The 27,765-nt window shown below is 41.3% G+C and overlaps 1 protein-coding gene across 1 annotated transcript in view; it reads right to left on the reverse strand.

Annotated features, from left to right (window-relative positions):
- Positions 1 to 1,074: 1,074 nt before the first annotated feature.
- PTPRO (protein tyrosine phosphatase receptor type O) overlaps positions 1,075 to 27,765 on the reverse strand; it is a 95,211-nt gene continuing 68,520 nt past the window's right edge. Inside the window, 12 exon segments of the mRNA XM_032221101.1 lie at positions 1,075 to 2,390; positions 6,736 to 6,846; positions 6,849 to 6,855; positions 13,035 to 13,170; positions 15,501 to 15,609; positions 15,612 to 15,654; positions 17,303 to 17,385; positions 17,388 to 17,424; positions 20,996 to 21,130; positions 22,443 to 22,519; positions 25,306 to 25,396; positions 26,845 to 26,926. Of these exon segments, the coding sequence (XP_032076992.1) occupies positions 6,752 to 6,846; positions 6,849 to 6,855; positions 13,035 to 13,170; positions 15,501 to 15,609; positions 15,612 to 15,654; positions 17,303 to 17,385; positions 17,388 to 17,424; positions 20,996 to 21,130; positions 22,443 to 22,519; positions 25,306 to 25,396; positions 26,845 to 26,926 (895 nt within the window). The 3' untranslated portion in view covers positions 1,075 to 2,390; positions 6,736 to 6,751.

Here is a 27,765-nt window from a genome sequence, read left to right on the forward strand (position 1 = left end):
CGCATGCCGGGAGGTTGCTCTTCCGTGTGTATGGTCTTCCAGCTTCTGGGGCATATGTGAGCGTGAAGATCGCTGCCTGGTGCACACGCATGTGCCGGAAACCAGAAGAGCAGTCGCCCAGTGTGCATGCGAACGGCAGGAAGATGATTTTCCAGTTTCCAGCGTGCGCATGCGCATCAACCAGCTGGTCTTTACACGTGGATGTGTGCCAGAAACTGGAAGACCAGGTGGCTGTTGCATCTGTGCATGCCGGAAGCCAGAAGAGCGCTGCCTGTCATCCAGTGGTGGGATTCAAATAATTTAACAACCGGTCCTCTGTCCTAATGACCAGCTGGGTAGGTGTGGCTTGGTGGTCTTGTGACTGGGTGGCATGGCCAACTCAATGTCACTCAGGTCGATGGGCGCTTGCCTTAGCTGTTACAATGTAATAAGGGTTAACCGGAGAGGCAGTTTCTGTAAGCAGGGCAATGAAGATTAGGCTAGAAACAACACCAGAATGTTTCCTTCCTGCCTTCCTTACAGGATTAGCCCTGTAAAGTGGGGAAAAAACAAAAGGAGATTTCTTCCAACCGCCGGTTCTCCGAACTGCTTAGAAAGTTACCAACCGGTTCTCCCGAATAGGTGGAACTGGCTGAATCCCACCACTGCTGTCATCGCATGTACACCGGGTGGCTGTTTTTCAGTTTCCGGAACTCCTGCACGAGTTAAGACCACCAGAACCCAGAAGAACAATGACAATGGCTCACGTGCCCGGGAGATGGCTCTGTGTGCCACTTCCGGCATGTGTGCCATAGGATCACCATCATGGTACTATAGGAACCTAGTGGCTCATCTTGTGCACCTAAATTCCGAATGTTTCATGGGTAAATGGGGATTTTAAGTCCAGTCGTTTCCATCCTCATCCAATGCTTTAACATGACGCCCGGAAAAAGCACACCGTATAAATTGGCTTCTGTCATATAAATTCAGCACATCCCTTCTTGGCATGTTTAATGTTCTTTTCCTGTCGACTCAGTACTCGTTTTAGAAGTTTTCAATGAAATGGAAGTTAAACCAAAAAGCAGAAAGCCGAAGGTCACATCAAAAACATCACCAATGCCTTCGCTGATAGCATTCATATCACAACAAAACGACACATGGGATTGATACACAAACCAAAGAAAAAGGGGGGGGGCGAACCCCAGAGCTAGTCACACTAACTTTTTCCCAGGAGAAAAATTTATGCCCTGCAATAAACTGAAGCCTGGCACTTGGTCGTAACTCTTGAACAAGGCCATCGTTTGCATGCACCAAGCATGCCAAAAGAAATCCTTGTTAGTATCCTTTGACATTTTTTTCCCCAGCGTGTTGGCACCATTAAGTTGCATCCTGCATGGCATTTTTTCCTCTCTACCCCAAATGACAAGCATCTTATTTTTTCTTCTTCTTCTTCTTCTTTTTTACACAGAAGTGAACAGAACCAAACAAATGGAAAAAAGTCTATGGAGCAAAGACAACTAAAAATCAGTACACCCCTGGTGCTCATCCCTCAAGTGAATCCTATCTAGCATAGCACCTTGTGGTTATCCATAGTTCCACTCTGAATCTTAAGTGCACGGGAATTTCTCTTCCCCACTTGGCAGTATAGGCAAAAGAACACTTTGATTCAGGGCTGCCCAAATCTCCATGAAAAGACAACAATGACCTTTAACCATTTAAGAAGTTGCAGTTAATGCTTGAAATCTGCTCCTCCAACTTCTAGCTTTGGACCAGGCCAGTTTTAAAGGGTGTACCCTTTTCTTGAATCTCCTTGCAGGGGAGTCCTGCTGAGGATGTTGTGTCGGTAGCAATGTTTCCGCTTTTCTTCCAGCTTCTACAATCTTCCTTGCTTGCTAATGAGTTAATATCTCAATGCTAACCCTGTCTGTTCCTGTGTTTGATAAGAATCCATGTTGCTCCATCCACATACATGGAGAAAGCCCGCAGCAGTTTGGACTGAATCTGGAATATTGCACATTCGGTAACCTTTTAAGTTTAACCTGCGCATTAAGTTAAAACATATGGGGGAAAAAATTGTTTCAGAAGCAACGGAAAATGATCCAGAACATGTTACATTTATGCACATTATTAGATTGTCCCTTTGAGGTGCCACCCCGAGTTGAGTTTGGTCCTGTTATTAACTTTAAAAAAATTGATCAAGAGTCCAAACAAGACACTGCAGGTTCCTTAAGGCTATGTTTCCCCAGAACTTCTGGATGTAAAATATACATATTTTTTTTCATTTGTCCATGTACTGCAAAGCAGCTCTTGTCCATGGCAAATCGGAAAGCAGTTAACGAAAACCAAAAAGAAGGGGGAGAGAATTAAAATCTGAAGCCGAGGAAGATGGATGCAGCTTTTTACAGCTTCATCTGCAAGAAAGAGAAAGAAAAATATGAAATAATAGTAATATTTGGTCCCCTTTGGAAGAATAGCAATACCTTAATAACCTTAATATTTGTGAAAATACATTTATTTCCATTTCATTCCATACCATCACATGTATACTGTGCATAACCGGGGCATATAACATTGAATAATAACACAGCCCTCACTTTTATAAACAACACCCCCCAAAATACAAACCCAATATACCACCTTGACCCACCATACACCCTCTTTCACCCCCCTCCAACTTTCATTCTTCCTTCTGACATTCCCCTCTACCTACTTCCCCTCCCCCTCTAGCACTCCTCTCTCCCAATACCTTCCCTCCCTTCCTTCTCCTCCTGCCTCCAATCCTCTCTCCCACCCTCTCTACCCCTCTTAATATTGATAGTTCACCAACCTGTTGTTATTAAACAATGATACAATTCAGTGAAAACATTCTCAGCTGATTAGTTATATTTAGCAGATTCACTCCTAAAATCAGTATTTCTCAACCGTGTCAACTTAAAGAAGGTGTGGATTTGAATTCCCAGAATTCCCCAGACAGGGCATACTGTCTAGGGAATTCTGGGAATTGAAGTCCACACATTTAAGTTGCCAAGATTGTCAAACATTGCCTTAAATAAACCAACACTTATGTAAAAAGTCTTGAACCCAAAGTATCCTTTGATGTAGTCAAAATGTATGAATGCTGCACATAGAGGCCTTTACATATATTCTTTTTTCCCTGAAAGTAAATTTTCACTCAGCAATCCTAGAGTTTTCCAATATAGAAGAAAGCTCTGATTCTGAATGTTGCGTAAGATTTTAGTCAGATTTTAATCTTTTAAACAGACAAACCTATTTGCATATTACATACTCTCAAGCTACCTATGCCCATCTTTGCATAACCTGATCTAGTTACATCCTTTATTCTCCCATTCTTTGTCTTCACTGACTGCATTGTGTTGTATGATTAGATTAGTTATATTTGAATTATTGCACCGTACCATGTGTTTTTTATTGCCATTAATTTGACACTGAATGCTTTCTGAGTGGATCCCTCTCTTTTTAATTTGTTTTCATTTTGCAGAAACATACAAGTCTTTAGGAGACAAAACAGCCCTGGGGTTCAATCACTTTCAGTAGCCCTGAAAAGCTGGATGACTTTTAGGATGAAGGATCAGACAGGAGACCAAACAAAATTCAGAATAAGGAGCATCTCACTTTGCAAATGTTATTTTGCAGGGGTCTCTGTGGAATCAATCAGTCAAAATCAATCCATCAACCAACCACAATGCAGTTTCTCCCTTTCAAGAGGGAACTAAAAGCACTGGATTGGTTTCATATTTAATTTACTTTTTAATTGATCCCCATGTTAATCATTTTCAGCTACTTAAATCCTTTTGTTGGGGGGAAAAATCAAATAAACTTGAGCCTTGCAAGCTTCCAATTTGTCAGTATCTTAACTGGAAGCTTCAATAATTCTAATTGGCGCTCTACAACATATATCGTGCATGTATGTCACTTTGAGTTCTTGAATGAAATGAAGGATACACGTCCCATCAATCAATCGATGGATACAAGATGATGGCAAGAAAATTGGATGGGATCCCTTTTCCACCATTTTAAAGAAACAGGATTAACTTGTAACTTTCCAACCTGGCCTTTGGGAAGTATTTATTTATTTCATATGTAGGTATGTAGGCCAAAAAAGCCAACACAGTTCTAGGTTGCATAAACAGAGGGATAGAATCAAGACCACGTGAAGTGTTAATACCACTTTAATGCCTTGGTAAGGCCACACTTGGAATATTGCATCCAGTTCTGGTCGCCACATGTAAAAAAGATGTGAACTCTAGAAAGAGTGCAGAGAAGAGCAACCAAGATGATTAGGGAACTGGAGGATAAAACATGAAGAATGGTTGCAGGAACTGGGTATGTTTAGTTTAATGAAAAGAAGGACTAGGGGAGACATGATAGCAGTGTTCCAATATCTCAGGGGCTGCCACAAGAAGAGGGAGTCAAACTATCCTCTAAAGCACTTGAAAGCAGGACAAGAATGGGTGGAAACTAATCAAGGAGAGAAACAACTTAGAGCTAAGGAGAAATTTCCTGCCAGTCAGAACAATTAATCAGAGGAACAACTTGCCTCCAGAAGTTGCGAATGCTCCAATGTTGGATAACCATTTGTCTGAAGTGGTGTAGAGTTTCCTGCCTAAGCAGGGGGTTGGACTAGAAGACCTCCAAGGTCCCTTCCAACTCTGCTATTCTGCTCTGCTCTGCTCTCTACTCTACTCTCTACTCTTCTCTTCATGTTATATCCTGTTGGTTTTGAATTGACTTTCAAACTACTTAGAGTACCTTTCTTGGATAGAAAGCGGATATAAACAAATAACACAAGAGAAGCTTAAGCTCTTTAACTCACAACTGAATGAAAGTCCATTTGGGTGGACCCTTATATGCTTGTCCATCCTATGGCTCCCTCTGGTGGTGACTATCATGGAAAGGAGCCATCTCTGGTAGGATCTTTCAGCACCCAGAGCTTTTTAATGGTCCTTAAACATTTCAGGAAATTGCTTTGTGGTTAATTTGGCTGCTCATTAACAAATGCAAATCGACAATGTACTGTGTTAACACTTTCCTTTTTTTAGCAATGTTCACTGCTGTTGCTGTGCAAATGTTTTCTCTCACTTACTGGAAGATGTTTAATAGATTAGCTGTTTTGCCCCTAAGAAATGTAATAATGTAAGTATATCATTGTATATTGCTTTTTTTTGGTGGTGGGAAATGGAGTGAAGCAGGCTGCCTTGATGCAGGTTTCTGGTCTCTGCTAGGCATAGCAGAGTGTGGCAGCAGCCAAAAAAGGCAATGCAATCGTAGGCTGCATTAACAGAAGGAAAAAGCAACATCTGTGAAGTATTAGTACTGCTTTATAAACTTTAGTAAGACCACACTTAGAATACTGCATCCAATTTTGACCTTTTTTTAAAAAAAGTAGAAACTCTGAAAAGAGGGCAGAAAAAAAGCAGCAAAAGTGATTAGGGGGCTGGAGGCTAAAACATATGAAGAACGGTTGCAGGAACTGGGTATGTCTAGTTTAATAAAAAGAAGGACCAGGGGAGACATGATAGCATGTTCCAATATCTCAGGGGTTGCCACAAAGAAGAGGGAGTCAAACTATTCTCCAAAGCACCTGTGGGCAGGACAATAAGCAACGGATGGAAACTAATCAAAGAGAGAAGCAACCTTTTGTAGAAAATGTCTTATAGATGGCATCTGCCACCGGCACGATTGGCAAAGATGTTTAAAAACCAATCCGTTAAATGTTGGAAATGTCATCAGACACCTGGCTCGTAGTATCATTGTGGTGGACATGTGTAGAAGTCAAAAATACTAGGTGGTTGGAAAAGATGATACAACAACATATTGACTTGAAATCTGAAATATTCCAGTTGGAGATTTTACCAGAAAATTATAGCAAAGAAAATGTATATATGATTATCCATGCAATAACCGCAGCTAGAATTGTATTTGCACAAAACTGGAAAAGAAAATGTATATATTTATCCATGCAACAACCACAGCCAGAATTGTATTTGCACAAAACTGGGAAAGTGAAGAGATTCCCACAGAGGAGAATGTGATTAGGAAAATATTAGAATGTGCAGAAATGAACAGATTAACACTGGCAATTAAAGAGAAAGAACAAACTGATTATTATACTATATATGGGAATCATTTTATCGAGGGTTAGAGAATAAATATAAGAATCAGAAATAAAAGTAGATGAATAAAATAGAAAAGGTATTAATAGAGTTAAACAAATCAAGGGGAGGATTGTTATAGCATTAGATATTTATATTGGTATTAAGCTAAGAATAGATTAAATAATGAATGTGATTGTAAATTCTAACTGTTGTTACACAAAACAGTTGTACCCAGATGACACACTGTTTAATGGAAGATGGACTGTTTGCATTAAAATAAAAAAATTTAATAAATAAAAAGAAGAAGAGATGCAACCTAGAATTAAGGAGACACTTCCTAACAGTGAGGACAATTAACCAGTGGGACGGCTTGCCTTCAGAAGTTGTGGGAGACTGGACATTTATTTGTCTGAAATGGTATAGGGTTTCTTGCTCACGAAGGGGGTTGGACTAGATGACCTTCAAGATTCCTTCCAACTCTGTTATTCTGTGAAGGGCAGCCTGTAGCTAAGGTTAGTTTATGGAGTTTTACTGCACAAGCCCAGAACAGTATATAAAGACCTCGCAGTAATATTTATGGCTTTGCCGCAAGAATGAGCCCATGGGAAGACAACCAGCCAGGTAAAGGTTCTCAACTTACCACCTGTGACCTGGAATTATGACTTGCTGACATTCTCATATATGACATCGCTAATGCAAAACTGCTGTTTCTTCTTTAGCCACATCAGTTGCACACACTGGTGAATAAAATGTATTGTTCCTGTAGAGAGGAGAGAACCAAAAGACCTCCAGTCACCCATATATATTTTGATAGGTCCCCTGCTTCCCAATCCGTTTGGGCCGCTGTCCTTTAGCCAGTTTTATTACAAGATTTTTCATCTGTTTTCCTAGAATTGTCAGCACCAGAAACAAAAACAAAGCCGAAAAAGTATTGGCTTTATTCCCTCCAGAATTCAGATAGGAACATGACTTTTATGATTTCATTAATGCTCTGATCTCTTTAAAAAAATTTTTTTGTCAACCAGCATTTCCCAACCATAGCCATTTAAACATAGGTTGACTCAGGGGTGAAATGCTACCAGTTCGCCCGAACCGGTAGTAAAAAAAATATGCTACTAGTTCTGGTGAACCGGTATTTCCGACGATCAGTTGTGACGCACGATTTATATTAGCTTTGTAGCTAATCTTAAATCGTGTGGCACAGCAGATCCCGCCTCCCCCTCGCTGTTTGCTTAACTTTGCAGGCGTTGTCAGCTTCTGCTTCGCTTACTATCGGCTGCCATAAGAAACGGGGAGGATGGAGGTATTGCTGTTTGGGATGGCGCAGGATGATATGAAAAAGGGAGTTTTCTTCTCACCATCTTCTGAGCATGCTGGTGGCCGGTGTTTGGACTTGGTCAAGGCCAACTGTCCTGCATACCAACATGAGGATGCCTTTTGGAGATGCACCCCACATGACACCTAAGGGCGTTGCAGATTGGACACTGGGGTGGGGTCGTTGGAGGGAGGGGGCTGGGTTATCATTTGATTATTTGTTCGTGCCTTCCTGGCTCAGATCTTGCCTTACTTTCGCTGCTGACTTTTCATAACCAGTAAAAGTATTTTTTAATTCCACAAACAATGGAGTTAGTAGTTTTCTTTCTTGGTTATTGAGGGAGGCATGCTCTGCCCACCCGCCTGCACATCATCATGTCCACGTTTGATGCTCTTTGCATGCGCGCATGCTCACATTTGCGAACCGGTAGCTAAGATAAGTAGATTTCACCCCTGTGTAGACTTCAACTCCCAGAATACCCCAGCCAGCATTGCAAGATTTGCAGGACCATTTAGGTATTACAGTTTTGGGGGAACTTCAAAAAAAAAAAACATCCTTCAAAGTGCCCATCTACTCTTCGTGAGCTTACAACATTTGCTTCTGTTTCCTCAAGGAGGCTTATGGGCCACGTGGTGAACCAGGAGGATTAATTTCCCACTGTATAAAGAAACCTGAAACCAGGTGGAAAAAGAATGATGTTTGCTTTGCAGGTTTATATTGAAATGAATTCAGAAGAGCTCCTTTAAATTTGCTCCTTAAGGGAAAAGTGACATCTAGCGGCCAAACAGATGCGTTTTCACAGCTTGTTCTGGATATGGGAATGCATGCACTATATGCCTGAATAAATGGATGAAGAGGTTAGAACAGGGGTCTCCAACCCAGTCTGTGGACTGACACCAGTGGTGGGTTTCAAAAATTTTCGAACCTACTCTGGGTGTGGCCTCCTTTGTGGGAGTGGCTTGCTGGCCATGTGACCTGGTGGGAGTGGCTTGCCAGCCATGTTTCTCTCTCTCTCTCCTCTCCTTTCCTTCCTTTTTTCTCTCTGTCCCTTTTTCCTTTTTTTTTTTTATCGCTCTCTCACTTTTTTTCTTTTTTCCTTTCTTCCTTTCTTTCTCTTTCTGTGTGAGTGTGAGTGTGAGTCTGTGTGTGTGTGTGTGTCAGTGGTGGGTTTCAAAAAAATTTTGGAACCTCTTCTGTAGGTGTGGCCTGCCTTCCGGGTCCGCTGGTGGAACCTCTTCTAACCGGTTCGGTAGATTTGACGAACCGGTTCTACCGAACTGGTGCGAACTAGTAGGAACCCACCTCTAACTGACACCAGTCCGTGCCATGCCAGCAACAGGGCCCAGCAAACAAGCAGAGCGTCAGCTGCGGGATGCAGGCCGCACACAAAATCATGCCCCGTCCAGTCCACGGAAAAATCTCTTTCCATGGAATTGATCCCTGGTACCCAAAAGGTTGGCTGTCACCTTTTCCCATTTTGTGTTATTCTAGATTTAGAACTATCATATCTCGACTAGAAAAATGCAGATGACCAGCAGGTGGCAGCCAAGGAATACGTTACCCCTTTACTGCCATCACTTGGTGGTTCTGCATATTTGCAGCCCAAATCTGAATGGTGATCTGGCACTAACCGGCTGCGTTGCCTGCGTTGCAATTGAGCTGTCACACTGGGAAACAACTGACTTGGAATTGTTGCTGGAATGTGAGACAATTCAATAGGGCATGAAACAGAAGGGTTATCCAAAGAAACAAAACTCAGGAACAGTAAACCTGCACATCCTAGTGTTGGGAATACAACTTCCCAAATTGTAAGCTGTGATAAAGCATGTTTTTAAATCCCTTTCCAACTCCACCATAACTCTTCTTCTACTATTCCGATCCTAGCAATCTAACACATTGTATCCTGCTCTTTGGGGTTTCAAGCTGCCACACATTTGGGGCATTCAATAAGCCAGACCTGATTTGCTGAAGCATGACAGCACCCTACTGTGGTTGTGTGTAAGAAGAGAAGGAGGCAAGACATAACATGGTTTTGCCAGAGGAACAGGAGGTTTGACCAGCTGGCAAACAGCAGGGTTTTAGCATCCTTACAAAAGTTGGCAATATCTCATCCGTGGATATTTTGGAAGAAAGGTTAATCAAAGCAACTCAACAAGCAAATGGAAAATGAAGATATCTAAAGGGACCAGCATCAGACCTGACCTTCAAGGTTGTAACAATGACTTGGATGCATAATAAGGAACAGCCAAGAGAATTATTTTTGCAGAAGTGGAAAAGTACTATTATCCCACATGAAATACTGGATTTAAGGAAAGCTTCCCTTTTTTTGAAAAGGTTTTTTTCTAGTAATCAAAAAAAACAACAACACAATAAATTTCCTTCTGCTTTAGTTTTTGTAACTTTTTACAAGAACGAATAATTTTATGCCTAACTTAATACAATGTTATGAATATTTTAACGGATATATATCAATTTAGTATGTTCCCGTTTACTGTTTTTTTCCTATTTGTTTGTTGACTGTTTTTTATGCTTGATGGTTTTGTAACTAAACAAAAATTAATTTGTACTTAGTCGTTCTGTATATTGTTACCTCTGCATTTCTATTTTAAAAATGATAGTACAATTATTTCTTTAAAGAGCCGAGGTGGCACAGTGGTTAAACGCAGCACTGCAGGCTACTTCAGCTGACTGCAGTTCTGCAGTTCGGCTGTTCAAATCTCACCGGCTCAGGGTTGACTCAGCCTTCCATCCTTCTGAGGTGGGTAAAATGAGGACCCGGATTGTTGTTGGGGGCAATATGCTGACTCTGTAAATCGCTTAGAGAGGGCTGAAAACCCTATGAAGCAGTATATAAGTCTAACTGCTATTGCTATTTTAAAAAAAACCACTTGGATTACGATGCAAATAGCAATGTAAAATTGCTGATGGACTGTACCATCTCAGATTGCAGTTTGGTGGGGGGGAGTCATGTTTGAATTCTCCTCCTTGAATTCTCCCTCCGAAATTAATACATGAAAAGAACTGCACATAAAAAACAGCATGTCCAGGAGCTGGTTGTAGACTCAGTGTGTCTGAACTGTATGTCTGTCTCGGGGGGTGGGTTGTTCCTGGCATTACTGCCAATTTGGTGCACGCAAAAGTTTTGTGTGCGTGCTCACTTCACTCGCGCACAGACATGTGCTTTGCACGTGTGTGCATTTGCGCCAAAATTGGTCTCCGCATGTGCATAATGTTAAAAAGGAGAAAAATTTAATTTCTGCAATTACAATTGTTCTGCGCATGCACAGAACCAAGAATCAAGATGGCGGCCCCATAGGAGAACCAGTTCAGGGGCGTGGCAGGCCTGGGTCGCTACTGGTTCCAGTGACCCAGGCTGCCAAATCACTACTGGTTTGGCTGAACCGGTCCGAGCCAATAGGAGCCCTCCTCTGGTCTGTCTGGACATGCACCAGTGGTGGTTCCGGATCCTGTCGCAACTGATATGATGCAACAGGGCCTGGCATCCTCCACATGAATGCGTGCAGCGCACACATGCATCCTTACCTCCTGCAACACTCTGCGATGCTCCAGCTGATCCGCGACACTCCATCTGCTTGACAGAGCGCTCCGTGCGCGTGCATGGAAGCACCAGAGAGCTCAAATTTCTATGAAGTGTAGGCGGGCGGGTGGGCCCTCCGGAACACCGTACCAGAATGGTACCCGGTGCTCCCGGCCACCGGTACGCCTGTACCAGGGCGTACCAGTTGTAACCCATCACTGACATGCACCCACAGAGAATGGCCCAAGTCCACCTCAGTAGTGATATCTTTGCATGTTAACCCTTTGAGACAGACCAAGAAACAGGGCATGGTTCCTACCATGGTTTTTATAGTTGCAGGATAGAATAACAGAACCTTGAAAGGCTGCCAGAATTTCCTTCTGCACCATCTTATATTTCTTATTATACCAAATCAAGGTGGGGGTATTGAGCTTTTTTTCTCATGTTACCCTCTTTCTTAGGACTGAAAGATCTTTCTTAAAAGTTCACTCCTTCTGTCTGCATTCCTGTTCTGACCTAGGCTTCATAAAATCATGAAACGGACTCCTTGTCCCGAAAAAAAACCCCATTTTATTTGGCTAATGTGAATTCCTAAGTATTCACATACAGAAACATCTCGGCAATAAGCCTTTCAAGGGTGAACTGCAAGAACAGACCTTATCAGTCCTTGGATAAGTGCCAGCCCGAGCTTCCAGTCGCAATGCTGTAAAATGGCTCTTTGAGGCCCTAACTCAGATAAGCAAATCTTCACATTAATAAATGAACTCATTGTCTCCGGCAAACACCACTCCCCTTTTCCTCCTATTTATTCCCCATGGGAGGGACCATTCAGTGTCCACTTGTGCCTATATTCCCGAGTAAACCCTGTTCCTTAATTGTTCCCTTCTCCTGACAGCTCTGTGTATACCCGCATCTGAACAGGCTCCAGTTGTTCTTCTGCCCCACTTATCTCCGACTCCGAAGGTAGCTGATAACTGTCAGGCGGCCCTGGCCACATCTCTGCCTCCGATGCAGAGCCCTCGTCAGAGCCTTCCCCAGACTCCAGGACTGGCCCGTGTTCCTCCCCAACCTCCTCACTGTCCGATTCTGCTGCCAGCTCCACTGACTGCTGGTGGGGGGCACAACAATTCCCAAGACTAGGCCTACATTCCTTCCCACTGCGTGATTGAGGCTCTTTTCTCTCAGCCTGACCCACTACACAAGATTGTTGAGGCAGAAAGAGCTCTGTGTACATTGCTTTGAACTCCTGAATGAAAGTTGGGATAAATCTAATAAATAAATAGGCAAAAAAAGGATAGTGGCAATCTATGTTTGCACTCTCACAGATGTTCACCCTTTGTAGCCGCAGCTTTTATCTTCTCCTCCTGGTTTCAGTTCTTTCCATTTATGCTAGTTACTTCTTTTATAGTGTGATGCTCAATATTCTATACTTTCTAGTCATCATTCTAACCATTGTCTATCCACTGCAAGATGAAGGCCTACCATATTTTTCAAAATATAAGATGCACCAGAGTATAAGATGCACCAAGATTTTACAGAGGCAAATTTTTAAAAAGGTTTTGTACTCTGCAGGCCTCCCAAACCCTCTGCACACCTCATTTTTGTGAAAAATGTGTCATGGAGAGTTTGAGAGGCTTGCAAAGTGCTCCTAGGGGCTGGGGGGAGGGATGATCAAACAAATGGCCATTTTTTTTGCAAAAACAGGCCCATTTTTTGCCAAAAAAGGGACATTCATAGCCTTTAGGAGACTTGTAGAGTGCTCCTGGGGGCTGGGGGCAAAACATGAGCAAAAAGTGGCCCATTTTTCACTAGTTTTTGCCTTCCCCAGCCCCCCGGAGCACTTTACAGGCCTCCCAGGCCTCTCTGCATGTCCATTTTCATGAAGGCGGCGGGGTTTTAGGAGCCCAAAAATGCTGTATTCAGTGTATAAGATACACATAGATTTTTCACCCTCTTTTTTGGGGGGTGAAAGGTGCGTCTTATACTCCAAAAATACAGTATATGTTTCTCAGGAACCAAAGGGAAGCCCCAAACAAATAGATGAACCAAGCTGGCTATTTGAAACATGCATAAGTAAAAGTCATACCTCTGTCTGAACCATGGACATCCGATAAGACCTCATATCGGACACCATTCCCAATATATCTACAAATTCATGATCATGAATGTGTTGTAAAAGTCGGTCTAATGCTATGAAGGTCCCGGTTCGTCCTACACCAGCACTGTAAAACAAAAAAGGTTACACTCTATTGCTTCTGAGGTGAGAGATATGGTTACTTTGCATACTGTTCTGGGAAATCTTATAAACTGCATAAGAACAGAATATTGTCACTTTGAATGTACACTAATTGGCATACATTAAAATGAAGTTGCGTCACATAAAGCTCTCAAAGGGTCTCCACCTCTAATATAAACATAAACATGACAAGATAAACAAACAAACAAATAAATACAGAATTATGCATGGACCCAGGTATATTATATGACATGGAGAAACAACACATGCCATATTTTTCGGAGTATAAGACACACTGGATTATAAGATGCACCAAGATTTTGAAGAGGCAAATTAAAAAAAAAAGTTTTTGCATTCTGCAGATCTCCCAAAAATGCCCCCCCCTTTTTTTTGCAAAAATGGGCCTGTTTTTTTTTTCCAAAAAAAGGGCATGAATAGTCTTTAGGAGGCTTGTAGAGTGCTCCTGAGGGGTGGGCTACCAAAAACGAGCAAAAAACAGCCCATTTTTTGAAAAAAAAAAAAAAAAGGGCATGCATAGCCTTTAGGAGGCTTATAGAGTGCTCCTGGGGGCTGGGGAGGAGGGCAAAATTGAGCAAAAAATGGCCTGTTTTCCGCTCATTTCTGCCCTCACCAGCCCCCACAGCACCCTGAAAGCCTCCTAAAGACTACACACGGCCATTTTGGTGAAGGGGGCGGGGGGGGAGGCAAAAAATGCTGTATTCAATGTATAAGATTTCCAGCCTCTTTTTGAGGGGAAAAGGGTGCACCTTATACTCCGAAAAATATGGTAAATATCCAACATCACAGCATACCATATATCCCACCATCTAATGTTTGTTACTATTACAACGTATTCTTTGGTGTATATTGGGAAAACCTAAAGACGGAAGTGCTAATGATTTTTAAAGCATTTCTCCTAATAATATACAACAGAGGGAGAAAACTCTTCGTTTGATAGTGCCATGATTAAGGATGGGGTCTGGCCATGCCTATAAGAATGTGATGATTGGGCCTCTCTTCTATTTCCCATCACGTCTGAGGAAAAGAACAAATCTGGTTGGTTTGACCTCCAAATTTGTAGGTTGTTCCATGTGTAATTCCCTCATGGTTTTCTGCATGTTTTGGAGCAGAAAAAGATAAACTCCAGTCCATGCTGTTCAGTGCATTCTGACAACCAGTTCCCAAATCCATGGTAGGTTTTATTTTACATTGTTCATCCAACGTTCTACTGCAATTCAACACCATCTGAAGGAGGGCTTCGGCAGCATTTAAGTCTTAGAGTTAAATCCATGATCTACTAGACCAGTGTTTCAACCTTGGTGACTTTAACCTGTGGACTTCAACTCCCAGAATTCCCCAGCCAGCTATGCTGGCTGGGGGATTCTGGGAGTTGAAGTCCATAGGACTTAAAGTCGCCAAGGTTGAGAAACACTGTACTAGACTTTCATCAAACATGGCATGTATGAATCAGTGGGTTTCTTCTCTCACACAATCTCTTTCCTGACTGGATCATATATTTTCATCTATAGGTCTATGGGCAGGAACCGTTCCATTTTTGAATTTTGTAAGTTAACCTGACTTTCGGAGTCTCATGATGACAACGGTTTTATTTAAATGAATAAAACTGGAGAAAATGATATTCACACACTGATGGGCTGTATAGGATAATAATAAAACCAGACTGTGCTGGATTACTGTATTTTCAGGAGGAGGAAAAGGAGGAGAGGAGGGGGAGGCAGAAATCTATTTTTCTATTCAAATGGAGCTTACAGACTTAAGTTTAACCTGAAAGCAGAAGTGGCTAAAGACATATAGAAATAAAATTCTGGGATTTTCAGCATAGTGAAAAGATTGCTTTTATTTAGATTGCTTTTATTTATAGGCCGCCCTTTTCCCTGAGGGGACTCAGGGCGGCTTACAACCTATAGGAAAGATTGCCATGTCCACAATTTCTCCCAAAATAAGGAGCTATACATAACGGCACCCCTAAAATGAAGCACTGGTAAAGTAGGAAGAACTGAGGTGGCAAGACACAGCATGTAGTGAAACTCTCTAATCGAAGCATCTTAAAAGGGACAGAAACAGCCTGTCAGTGGAAGAGCCTTTTGACCAACAAGTTGGAGACTTCAGTGAATTCTCTATCAAACAATGCAACGTCTAAGGTGGCAGAGAAAATATATAGCCCTTCTCATTCCCGTTCACTGCACACACACACACAAAAAAAGCACATCTTTGGCACTGCGCAGGAAGCAACGCATCATTATTCTTCTGGTATGTTATGTCCACTTCTTCCACATCCAGCGGCCAAAAACATACCTGCAGTGTACAATCATGGGCCCCTTGCTTTTCGTTGCCTGCTGCCTGACCATCTGTACAAAGTGCAAAATGCTTTCTGCTGCGTTGGTGGGAGGAACACCGTGGTCAGCCAAGAGGTGTAATTAAAATGCATCACATCCTGCACTTCATCTGCCTGAGTGGAAGGAAAAAACGCAAAGGTTTCAGAATAACATCAGCCCATCGCCAGTGACGCGCTCACTTACACAGGTTAAAATATTAACGCATAGAGCTGGATAGGAGTAGAGTATCCGTCTAACTTCTACTGTGGCAAGAGGTGAGATTATTTATTTATTTTATTTACGTATTAGACTTGTTGGCCGCCCTCATTAGTAGATAAAGTTGCTGGCTAATTAATAAATGTGGAGTTTTTTTTAGCCGGAGACTAAACGTATGAAGAAACGGTCCTCAGGATGTTGGGTTTGCTAGTCCTAGAGAAAAGAAGGACTGGGTGGAATATAGCAGCATCCCAGTATTTGAGAGGTTGCCCCAAAGAGGAAGGGTACACTTATTTATCAAAGCATCAGAGGCCAAGACAAAAAACAATGGATGGGAACTATCAAGGAGAGAAGCAACCTGGAATGAGGAGAGTCCTTGGGTAGATCACAATTGGGACAGAATTTCAATTGTTAAGCGAGTTGTACCTCATTTAACAATCTTTTTGCCACGGTTGCTAAGTGAATCCTGCGCGCCCATTAATCAAATCTGGTTTCCCCCATTGATTTTGTTTGTCGGAAGCTCATTGGGAAGGTGCAAATGGTGATCATGTGACCTTATAACCATTGGGGCATTGGATCATGGGGCATTATAACCATTATAAATACATGCTGGTTGCTAGGCGTCCAAATTCTGATCACATGACTGCAATGTTGCAAGTGAAGGACCCATCATAAGTCCCTTTTTTTTGGTGCCACGGTAACTTTGAGCTAAATGAATGGTTGTAAGTCAAAAACTACCTGCCTAGGGATTTAAAATTAAGTTCTGAAGAACTTAAGGAACTATAACTGAATCCCAACTGGAGAGCGAGAGACGAGAGAGGTCAGAGAATGAGAAAGTATGGCAGAGAAGAATAAAGAGCAAGGTCAGGAATGGAGGGAATGTAATAGGAGGAGAGAGGGGAGATAAGGGAGGATGAGGGGAAGGGTAAAGGGGAGGAAGGGGAAGGAGAAAAGGGAAAGGAGAGGAGGAAGGAAGGAAGGAGAGAAGAAAGAGAAGAAAGGGGGGAAGGAGGAGGAAGGAGAAAGGAAGGAGAGAAGGAGAGAAGAAAGGAGGAAGGAGGGAGGGAAGGAAGAGAGAAGGAGAGAAGAAAGGGGAAGGAAGGAGGGAATGTAGGAGAGAAGGAAGGGGGGAAGGAAGGAGGAAAGGAAGGGGGAAAGGAAGGAGAGGAGGAAGAAGGAGGGAAGGAAGGAGGGAAGGAAGCAGGGAAGGAGCTGGAAGGAGAAAGGAGAGAAGAAAGGGGAAGGAAGGAGGGAAGGGAAGGAGGGAGGAAAAGGGAAGGAGAGAGTAAGAGAAGAAAGGAGGGAAGGAAGGAGGGAAGGAAGGAAGAAGATAGGAATGTTGTAAGATAAGATGGAGTTATGGATGGTAAGAAGCAATTTCAAGTATATTGTCAACTGTAGGGGGAAAATTGTTATAAATACTATTATTAATAACATGAGATCATATAATTGTGAATGTATATATGAAATTAATAAATTTTCAAAAAAAATTAAGTTCTGAAAGGTATTAATGGAGCAGATTTCCTCCCCATTAAAAGCTGCATGACACCATTTACATTGACCTACATAGCTGATTCTGAAGTTCCTGAACACCCAGTCGGCTTGTTCTTCTTCTAAAAGCATCTCCACTGTGATGTCCCCATAAAGGACGGCTCTTCGGCAAAAGGCCAATAATGGTCACATTTCACCTAGAAAGGGAGGAAAAAACAAAGCCAGGTTACAACAGGGAAACAAATCTCTTAAGAGAGTTTCCCTTTGCAACTATCAAGTTGATGCAAGACTCCAAGGAAGGAACGTGGAAATCTGGACATAAACACATTCCTTTTATCCAGGAGATCCTAATGCCGTGATGGCAAACCTATGGCACGTGTGCCACAAGAGGCACGCAGAGCCCCCTTGGTGGACATCTATGCCATCGGCAGCTGCTCTTATGGTTTCTGGCACACACATGCATGCCGGCCAGCTGGTCTGGAAAACAGCTGGAAAACGGCCTAAAACCAGCCAATAAACAGGCTGTTTTTGGGGCAAATGGCCCAGAAAATGGCCTGCAAAATGGCCAAAAAATAGGCATGGATGTGCCGGCCAGCTAGTCTTCAGGTTTCTGGTGCTCTGGCATGCATTCCGGTTTGGGTACTCGGTGCCGAAAAAGTTCGCCATCACTGCCCTAATGCAACCGCTTTATTGTGGTGGTGATTTTTGGGTTGAATAGGCAGCTTGTCTGTTTTGGATTAGGTACCACTGAGAAAAAGAAAGATGAGCAAATCTGCTTGCAATCATGTTTTTCCTACTCCTGCTCAATCTGCCTTAACCAGCACTGTCGGTGCCTTAAAGGAATTACCTTTCAGGTTGTGCGTAAACTACAATGCTTATTTATTGTATCCGGGCAAATTCTGCTTGAGAAATGCTCCCCCTCTGCCCATCTTTTAAATTACATATTATTGCTCTTCCATTGTTTATTGTTATTGTTTCATTCCTCTGCTATTGTTATGTTTACATTTTTAAATCATTTTGCCCTCTATTTTATTGCTGAAAGCTACCTAGGGTAGCCCCCAGGCAAATAAATTACAAACAAAACACAAAGAAAAAGATTTTTTTTTAAAATTTTGTTACAGGGAAGTTTAAAATGAAGGCATTTGCCTTAAACTGAATTAGCCTGCTGCTCTGTCTAGCTCAGTGTGGCCTATACCACACCAACCTTTCACACCTCACTGACAACTAAATCCATAATTTTAAATCCCGTGGACCACTAATCTGCCTAATGACCAGCTGGGTGGGCATGGCTAGGTGACCATGTGACTGGGTGGGTGTGGCCAACTCGATGTCACTCATGTCAAGGGGTGCCTCGCCGGCCTCTATCGCCACTCCCCTGCCGGCCCCTCCTCACCTTTCCACCCGGGCTCCTTAGGGCCCCAAAAGGAAGCAGTTGTTGGAGCTAAGCAGCCACCACGAGAAAGAGTTGGCAAAACAGCTCAGTTCAAATTGGATCTGACCAAGAAGGAGGCTCAGCAGAAGCACCTCACTGAGGACTACAGGCATAGGCTTTCCAAGCAGAGGAAAGACCTGCAGGAGTGCAGAACCAGGGACCAGCACCTGGAGGCTCAGCAGGCTGAGATGGTCAGCCAGTTCCAGGCCATGATGCAGTCCCACTGGAACAAGGCCCTCCGGCTCTTTGCCACCAGCTCTTCCTTCCATCCTTTGCCCAAAGCCCCGCACCAGCAGGCTGAAGCAGACCCCAAGTCGGAATTTCTTCCCCCCTTTGACCCACACAAAAAGACCCCAAAGGGGGAGACTCTCTGCAGCAACACAAATGTTCATTGCACGTATTCAGCCCAGGGACTATAGTTTGAGGACCCCTGATTCAGTACAATATAAAAATTGCAAATAATTTTTCTGCGGACCACCAATGGTCCACAGACCACCAGTTAGTGACCACTGGCCTATACTGAGCAAAGTGGCTATCTAAGATTTCTCTTTCAGTCTTGTTAGCCTGTATGATTAACTGGTCAAGATTAGCAAGATGGTTTATTGTGTGAGCATCCAAAAAGGGGGAACAAACCTAATTCATTAGTTCCCAAGGAATTAAAATCCACCTCAATCAGATTGACTTTGTATGCTAATTGTAGCTATCGCTGGAGTGGGATGTATTGGCACCAGTCATTTGTGCCTTTTTTCATCTCACAGTGAACTTACTGTAATGCTTTCTGCATGCAACGGCCATTGAAGACTTTCCAAAATCTACAGCTGGTGCAAAATATGGTTGCCCATATGTTAACTGATTGTCTCCAAGTTTAGCAATATAACATTATTGCTGGAGATCCACTGGCTCCAGCTTTATTTCCAGTTGCAATTCCTTTATTTCCTGGTTATAGTGATTAAATGCCCCAGTAAATTTGCTAAAAGCCTATTTCCAAAATATTTGGGATTGTACAGTAAAAGAACAGCTGTATCTGAGATCAATCAATTCCTTTAGTTGTGTTGCAGGAAGAGCTAATAAGGATGAATTGGTCTTCTACATATACTTAATCTGCCTCAGTGTGTGTGTGTGTGTGTGTGTGTGTTCTGTGTGTGTGTGTGTGTGTGTGTATGTAAGTGTAAATGGCTGTGGGTGTGTTCCAACAATATTCTGGTACCACTCGAGCAATTTCAACCAAATTTGGTACACAGATGAGTTTTTCTGGAAACAAATACTGGGGGGGGGGGGGGGAAGACACCTCTAACACCCCTTGGTGTATGTCTGTCTGTGTGTGTTCCAGCATAACTCTGGAATGCCTGGGCCACTGAAATGAAAAGGAATGAATTATATCTATAGTGTCAAATCACAGTACTTTTGACAGTAATAGTGTGCATTTTGGATTCAAGTTGGGGTGTGTGTGTATGTGTGTGTTCCAGCATTAATTTGACGACACTGTGTTTCTATGTGTGTGTATGTACGTGTATGTATGTCTATGTATATGTGTGTGTATGTATGTATGTATGTATGTATGTATGTATGTATGTATGTATGTATCAGTGGTGGGTTCTGGATCCTGTTCCAACTGGTACGGTTCGAACGGGCCTGGTGTCGTCCACATGGATGCGCGCAGTGAGCTTGCATGCGTCTTACTGTCCAGTGCCGCCTCCGCGAGCCTCCATGATGCTTCAGCTGCTCAGCGGAGCGCAGGCTCTATATGCATGCGTGGAAGCGCCAAAGACTTTAAAGACAGGTAAGGAGCTCAAGGGGGGGGAGCTTGGTGGTCCGGGCAGGCTCCGGTACACCCGTACCAAGGCGTATCATCTGCAACTCACCAGTGGTATGTATGTATGTACATGTATGTATGTATGCATGCATGCATGCATTCTTTCCTTTTTCTGTCTAATATAGGATTCACATAAATAAATAAATACTCGGGCAATCTTCCAACAAAAATGTTGGAGGAAACAACAGCTGAGGCAGCAAGAAGGTTAGCCTGTTTAATGTAGTAGTCAAACTGAGAATCTTGGAGTTCCAGTACAACCTTAGGCACAAAGCTTGCTGGGTGACCTTGGGCCAGTCCCTCTCTCTCAGCACTAAAACCACTTCCAAAATCTTGCTCAGAAGACTGCAGGAACCTGTGCAAGCATTTCCCAGTAGCCAAGAAACGACTTAAATGGACCTACATGGATAATGCTAGATGTAGAATTTTAGCAAGACTCCATGTTCCAAGAGAAAGAATCTAGAATGATAGAACAGGAAGTGACCTCAGATATCATTTTATTTAATGCCCTGCTCGGTCTACATACCCTTCTCTTCTCATTGCACTGAGTCAGCATAACAATGATTTGTGACTTCTGCTGGAGAACCATCTTCCAAAAGTCATTCCTTGTCTCAGGGAGTGGTCCTTGTGTTGCAATATACTCTTGTGGAGAGTTATAACCCTGCAAAAGAAAAGGCTTATTACAGTATTATTTTACTGGCATATCTTTCTAAATAAATGGTGCATTTCAAACCACATCAGATTATAGTTTCTTCCCAAGGATATCTGCAGAATGATTAATTCTTATGTAAGTGTTGCCCTTATATTTTGTGTGTGTTGCTTAAGCAGTCTGTCAACCATGAAGCTGGCCTGGCCGAAGCCATCTTGGAGCTTCAGTGCTGCCACACTAGAGCTTAGGGAAAGGATGGGGGGGGATTAGAGATAGCTGGGGCTATGTGGTCAAAATTGTTAGAATATTCATGACTGGGAGAGACATGGTAACAAGGTCAGCCAATGAATAGGCATAGCAACTAAGTCAGCCAATGGGAACTTAAACAGATCTGAGCCTGTGCTGAGAATTGAAACTGAAACTACTCTGTCTGCTCCAAACTCTGAGATGAAACTGTTCTCTCCTGCTTGTATTCTGCTTGTAACTTCTATCACGTTGAAAGAATCTACTATTGGCATTGTAAATTTATTCATCTGTTATTATGTATATAAAGAAGTTAATGAATCCAGCTAAATCAATTATCTCTGTGTACTTCTTGGATTTGATTTTTCTGCAACAAACTCTGACAAAAATAAAATACTTTCTCTTGGGAACCAAGGATGTTCTTACACCTGGCCAGAGGAAGGAGGAGTGACGTCACCAGACCAGAGGACACTGCCTTGATTGGGCCATGTGACTGATTGTTTGGGATTGGGGGGAAACTTTCACTTTTAATTAGGTGAAAACTGAGTGACCCTTCAGAGTCAGTTTTCACCAGATATGTGCCAATATGATATTTCCAATAAATCTATTCTTTGAGGGACCAACCTACCTTGGAGCTTTTGCTTACAATGGATCTATTACTTGGAATCCTGACATAAGCAGAATCATCATTCTTATGTTTAAGTGACCCTGTTAACTTTGGAGCTAATTGGCATGCCGTAAACTAGAATTGCTATCAGAAGTAACTGTTTTACATACATTACAAGAGTTGTGGTGGTGCAGTGGTTAGAATGCAGCACTGCAGGCTGATTCTGCCCACTGCCAGGAGTTCAATCCTGACTGGATCAAGGTTGACTCAGCCTTCCATCCTTCCAAGGTCAGTAAAATGAGGACTCAGATTGTTGGAGGCAATATGCTAACTCTGTAAACCACTTAGAGAGGGCTGAAAGCACTATGAGTCAGTGTATAAGTCTAGGTGCTATTGCTAGTACAGACTGGAGAGTATTTCCCAAGCTATGAAAATACAGCTGTATTTTCACTTATCTGAATCCAGGTTACTTACAGGGATGTAGTTGGCATTAATGTAATCGGAGCCTTCTTCTTCATTCATTGAAACCAACTGAACACGGCTGAAGTCATCTGCAAAAAGACAACATATCCAATGACAAATCCAACATAAATACATATCACAAATTTTGGAATTGAGTCTCTGAAAATTTATGAATGCATTTGGGGAAAAAATCAAGAGTCAATCAACTTTCAGTAGCTGATATTTCAATACATTCATATTTTTATATACAGGGGAGAGGAAGTACTTCATGACTATCACCCAGAAAAACCCTTCATTTCTGGATTACCAGGAACACATTAAAGTCCATTTGATAACCTTAAGCTAACCTTACTGCAGGGAGGGATGGAGGGAGGGAGAGAGAGAGGGAAGAAGGAAGGAAAGAAACAAGCAAGCAAGCAAGGAAGGAAAATATTCTATGAGTTAGATTTAAATATAGAAAAAGCTGATAGAAGGACTTTATAACAGTCAGATAGCCAAAGTTCTGATGAATGGAGAACTAACAGAGAAGATTGAAATAAAAAAAGGAGTCAGACAGAGATGCCCCCTCTCTCCTTTGCTGTTTATATTAACTTTGAAAATTTTATTAAATAAAATTTGGAAGGACCAGGGAATAAAAGGTTTAAGACTCAAAAATGAAGAATATAAGGCCCAAGCCTATGCCGATGACTTAGTATTTGTTCTAGAGGATCCATTAGAATCCAGACTGAAATTAATTCAAAAATTAGAAGAATATGGCGAAGTGGCAGGACTAAAGATCAATAAAGACAAAACAAAAATGATAACCAAGAACATGACAAAAAAGCAAGAAGAGGAACTGGAAGTAGCAACTAGAATGCAAATAGCTAAGAAAATGAAATACTTGGGGATCTGGGTGTCGGCAAAATGTTCCACAATTAAAGACAATAATTATAATAAATTAGTGACACAAATAAAGAAAGATTTAGAAAAATTGGAAAAATATTCAGCTATCACTCATGTGATATATAGCAACAATTAAAATGAATATTTTACCAAGAATCTTATTCCTGTTGCAAGCCGCAACTATTAATGCCGGTAAAACATTCTTTCAAGAATTAAATAAAATAACCACTGGGTTCATTTGGCAGGGACGAAAAGCGAGGATTAAACTAAAGTCAATGCAAGACAGCAAGGAGAGGGGAGGTTTAGCATTACCAAATTGGGAATTATACACATCAGCAGTAACAATAACATAGGTGAAGGATTGGATAGAATAAAAGAATAAAAGAATTTTGACCTTAGAAGGCCATGATTTGCAAACAGGCTGTCATACATTCCTATGGGATGATAAAAATAAAACGCACAAATACTTTCAAAATCATTTAATTAGAAGAGCGTTATTGCAAAATTGGCTCAAAATAAAAAAAATCCAGTATGTGAAAATCCCAAAATGGCTATCACCGACAGAAAGGACGATCCATCCAAATTTTATAGATATGAACAAAATGCTAAGATACAGAGACTTAATTGATAGACAGGGAAATTTAAAAACAATTGAAGAATTAGCAGAACAGAACATGAAAGTTGACTGGCTAACTTACCTCCAAATCAAAACTAAATACAATAATGATACTAAATTATATGACATCGAAACAGAACCACACAAATTGGATAAAATTATTCAAAGCTCAGATAGAAAGATGATAGGGAGAATATATAAATTTCTCCTGAAGTATAAAATGGAAGAGGAAATTGTAAAAGAACAAATGATAAAATGGGCGCAGAACTTTGGCTATAATATTGAATTAGACAAATGGGAAAAATTTTGGGGAACAAACTTAAAAATGACACTATCAGTTGCATACAAGGAAAACCAGTACAAAATGTTTTACAGATGGCACCTGGCACTAAACAGGTTATCTAAAATCTTAACAAACACCTCCCCAAAATGTTGGAAATGCGAATCAATACACGGAACATATTACCATTTATGGTGGCTCTGTGAGGAGGCTAAAATTTTTTGGAAAAGGATCAAAAATTGGCTGGAGGCAATAACAGAGGTTAAAATAGAATGGAAACATGAAGTTTTTTTTAATTAGGAATAATGTCTGCAAAATACAAAAAAGAAATCCAGTATTTAATACTAGATATAATTACGGCGGCAAGGATTGCCTTTGCCCAGAAATGGAAAAACTAATTAACTCCAAGCGAACATGAAATAATAAGAAAGGTTATAGACTGTGCTAAAATGGACAAACTAACTAAAGAAATCCAGGGAAAAGAAGAATCAGAATTCTACCAGATATGGGATAAATAGTATAGGTGGATGGAGGAAAGAAACAAGAATCAATGAAGGATTACAACAAAACTCAAAAATAATAATTATGAGTAAAATAAGAGGGTTAAGAATGGTGAAATCCAAATGAAATATAATAGAAGGGGAAATAATATAAGGTGAGCGGTATCGATTGATAATTGCTATTAGAAAGAACAGGAAGCTCCTGTTCATATTGTATTGTGTAAATGTGGTGTACGTATAAGTTTTGTGTCTGTGTATTTTACATGTTTGTAAATAAAATTAAAAAAATAAATAAATAAAAAGCTGGCAGGAACATAAGTCACAGGAGTGTTATGCTTTTATGTTCAACAAAAGGTAGTTGTATTAGTTGAATTAATAACATAATACTATGTGGTAAATTTACATCTTTCTGTAGTTCAGAAGGAAAAAAAAAGCGGGCAAGGAAGATAACAGAAAAAAACAAAATGCTCAGAATACATGAAAAGAATATAGTTGGTAGTTTTCCCAACAATGCTACCCTTTGGTGCTGGCATTCCATGTCATCTGTACAAAGTCTGGTGTTACATACAACAGCTCCCTCCTAAAATAACAACTTACAAGGAAGGATATTTGTGTAGCGGTTTTTGCTGCGATTCATGGGAAGATCCGCTGCAAAATGTGGGGTTTCCAGCCCAATCAGTTTCAGTTCCTGAGTGTGACAGACAAACACACCTTTATGCTTAATCATCTTTTGTATCAGCATCTTTATCATTAGGCAAGGTAACTCAATAAAAACATCATAATCAGGGCAAACCATTTGTTTTCAAAGAACAGCTGGGCTAAACCCCAACAAGGGAGGCAATTGCGAGAGTGGACCATTATTTTATGCTGACTTAGTATTTGTTTGATTTTCTTTCCTCCATGGGACAAAATGAACAACATGGGGGGGGGGGAGCCAAAAAAGGAATAATACAATTAAGTAAAAGAGGAATTCTGAGACTAAGAGAAATCATCTTTGCAAATGAATACTTACTTATCTGAATAAATAGATAGTAATGTTTTTATCCACATCAAACATTAGTGGGATTATGTGGGAAAGAAATTTCTTCATTCATCCTACCTACATTTGCAAAGTGCACACTACATTATGTTTGTAAGTGGTTGACCATTGGTGTCTTCTTCCTAGGCCTTGGTACCAGTGGTGGGTTTCAACATTTTTTAGAACCTCTTCTGTGGGTGTGGATTGCTTTGTGGGAATGGCTTGCTGGCCATGTGACTGAGTGGGAGTGGCTTGGCAGTCATGTTATTGGATGGGCATGGCCAACTTGTAAAATGTGGTGAAACTCACTTAACAATGCTCTTGTTTAGCAACCAAAATGTTGGTTCAGAAACTCTGGCATTTGAAGCACGCAAGTCTTAAAGCTGTCAAGTTAGAAGACCCTTGCACCCCCTAACCCTTTAGGAAAAAAAACTCCAGGGGTGTTCAAACTTGACAGCTTTAAGACTTGTGGACTTCAACTCCCAGAATTCCTCCTCTCGCTCTTCATCTTGATGATGTGAGGACGGGCGGGGGGGAGGGAGCTGGAACCGGTTCTAAACGGCACTGTAGATTTGTGGAACCTCTTCTATAGAAGAGGTTAGAACTGGCAGGAACCCACCCCTGCTTGGTACTCAACTGCTTTGAAACTCATTGAATTTGGTACTCAACACATTTTGACATGCATTTTCACCCTAATACTCATTGTTTGTTTGGTACTCGATGCACAAGTTAGACCTTGTTGGTTTCGGCTATCTTGTGACTTGCTACATTATTCTTTAAGGGAAAAATCTGTTTGATACTCATTGTTTTTAGTACTCATTGCGCCTCCCAGAACCAATTAAGGATGAGTAGCGAGGTACCACTGTATCAAGTCTTTTCTCCCATAATAAAGAAGAGATGGCTGTTAGATTATCTCCCTTCTTAAAGGAAAGTATGAGACCTCTCTTCTTCATGCAAGGAAAGTTTTAAAAAGAAATGGAAAAGAAAATGATATTTAAGAAGTAATAATCCCCCCACTCCCACCCCACTTTGAAGTGGAAAAGTCTAAATATACTATCTAGTCATTTACTCATTTACTTCTATAGAATTTAAATAGCCGATAGCTGAACTGGGATTACCTCAAATTGCAGAGAGAATTTGTAATCAGAGTCTTTGGCCATATCCTTGACGTAGCTGTCAAAATCATCCAGCTGGACAGGGCTTTTTAAAAAATGCATACAGAAAGAAGTAAAGAAAGTTATGTCATTCACAAAAGTCACCATCTGGTCATTGAACCAGAAAGCTGAAGGAGTAATTTATGTCTGTATCCAACTAACTTGGAACTGGATGAGAGAAACATCAATAAAATGTGATATGTCGGATAGGTATTACAGAAGTGAGGCCAGAATAGTCTTTAAAAATATATATATTCAAGAGATAGCTACACAATTACACTGTCCTCACTCACATGCATCTCTTCTCAGGTCATGTCTTATCTAGAATAAGATAGGATAACATAAATAAAAGCTAGCACTCCTTCCCACAAATAGCAGATGAGCTGATAGTATTTGAATTAGCTCATGTCATACCACAAGAAGGGAAAGGCCCCTCCTCACCTGACTGAATTCTTCACCCCTAGGCATCTGTCACCAGCCATAGTGATATCAAAAGTGGGCCATCACTCCACGATGCAATTTGTGTCACGACAGCTGATGAAAATCTTGTCTTTGCATGCAATGATATACCTGTCTATTGCACAATCTTGACTTTCCCTAAAGACATCTAAAGTATGTTTCTCATATATACTTGAAATCATAGAACAGGAAGTCTGAAATCCTTGTCCCCGATATTTTATTTTATACCTCAGCAATTGGCAGAAGATAAAGGCACATTCACATGTGTTAATTCTACTATCTGAAATACCGCAGTCCGGACCAGGTTTATTACCTCATTCAATATTAGGAAATGTTAATGTTTTGTTGACTATTTTCAGCAGGACTCAGTCCTCTAAAAAACTTCTTACAGGTGAGGATTCCATCCTGTTGTTCTAACCTCTTATT

The sequence above is a fragment of the Thamnophis elegans genome, chromosome 7 (assembly GCF_009769535.1).
Source record: "Thamnophis elegans isolate rThaEle1 chromosome 7, rThaEle1.pri, whole genome shotgun sequence".
Lineage (NCBI taxonomy): Eukaryota > Metazoa > Chordata > Lepidosauria > Squamata > Colubridae > Thamnophis > Thamnophis elegans.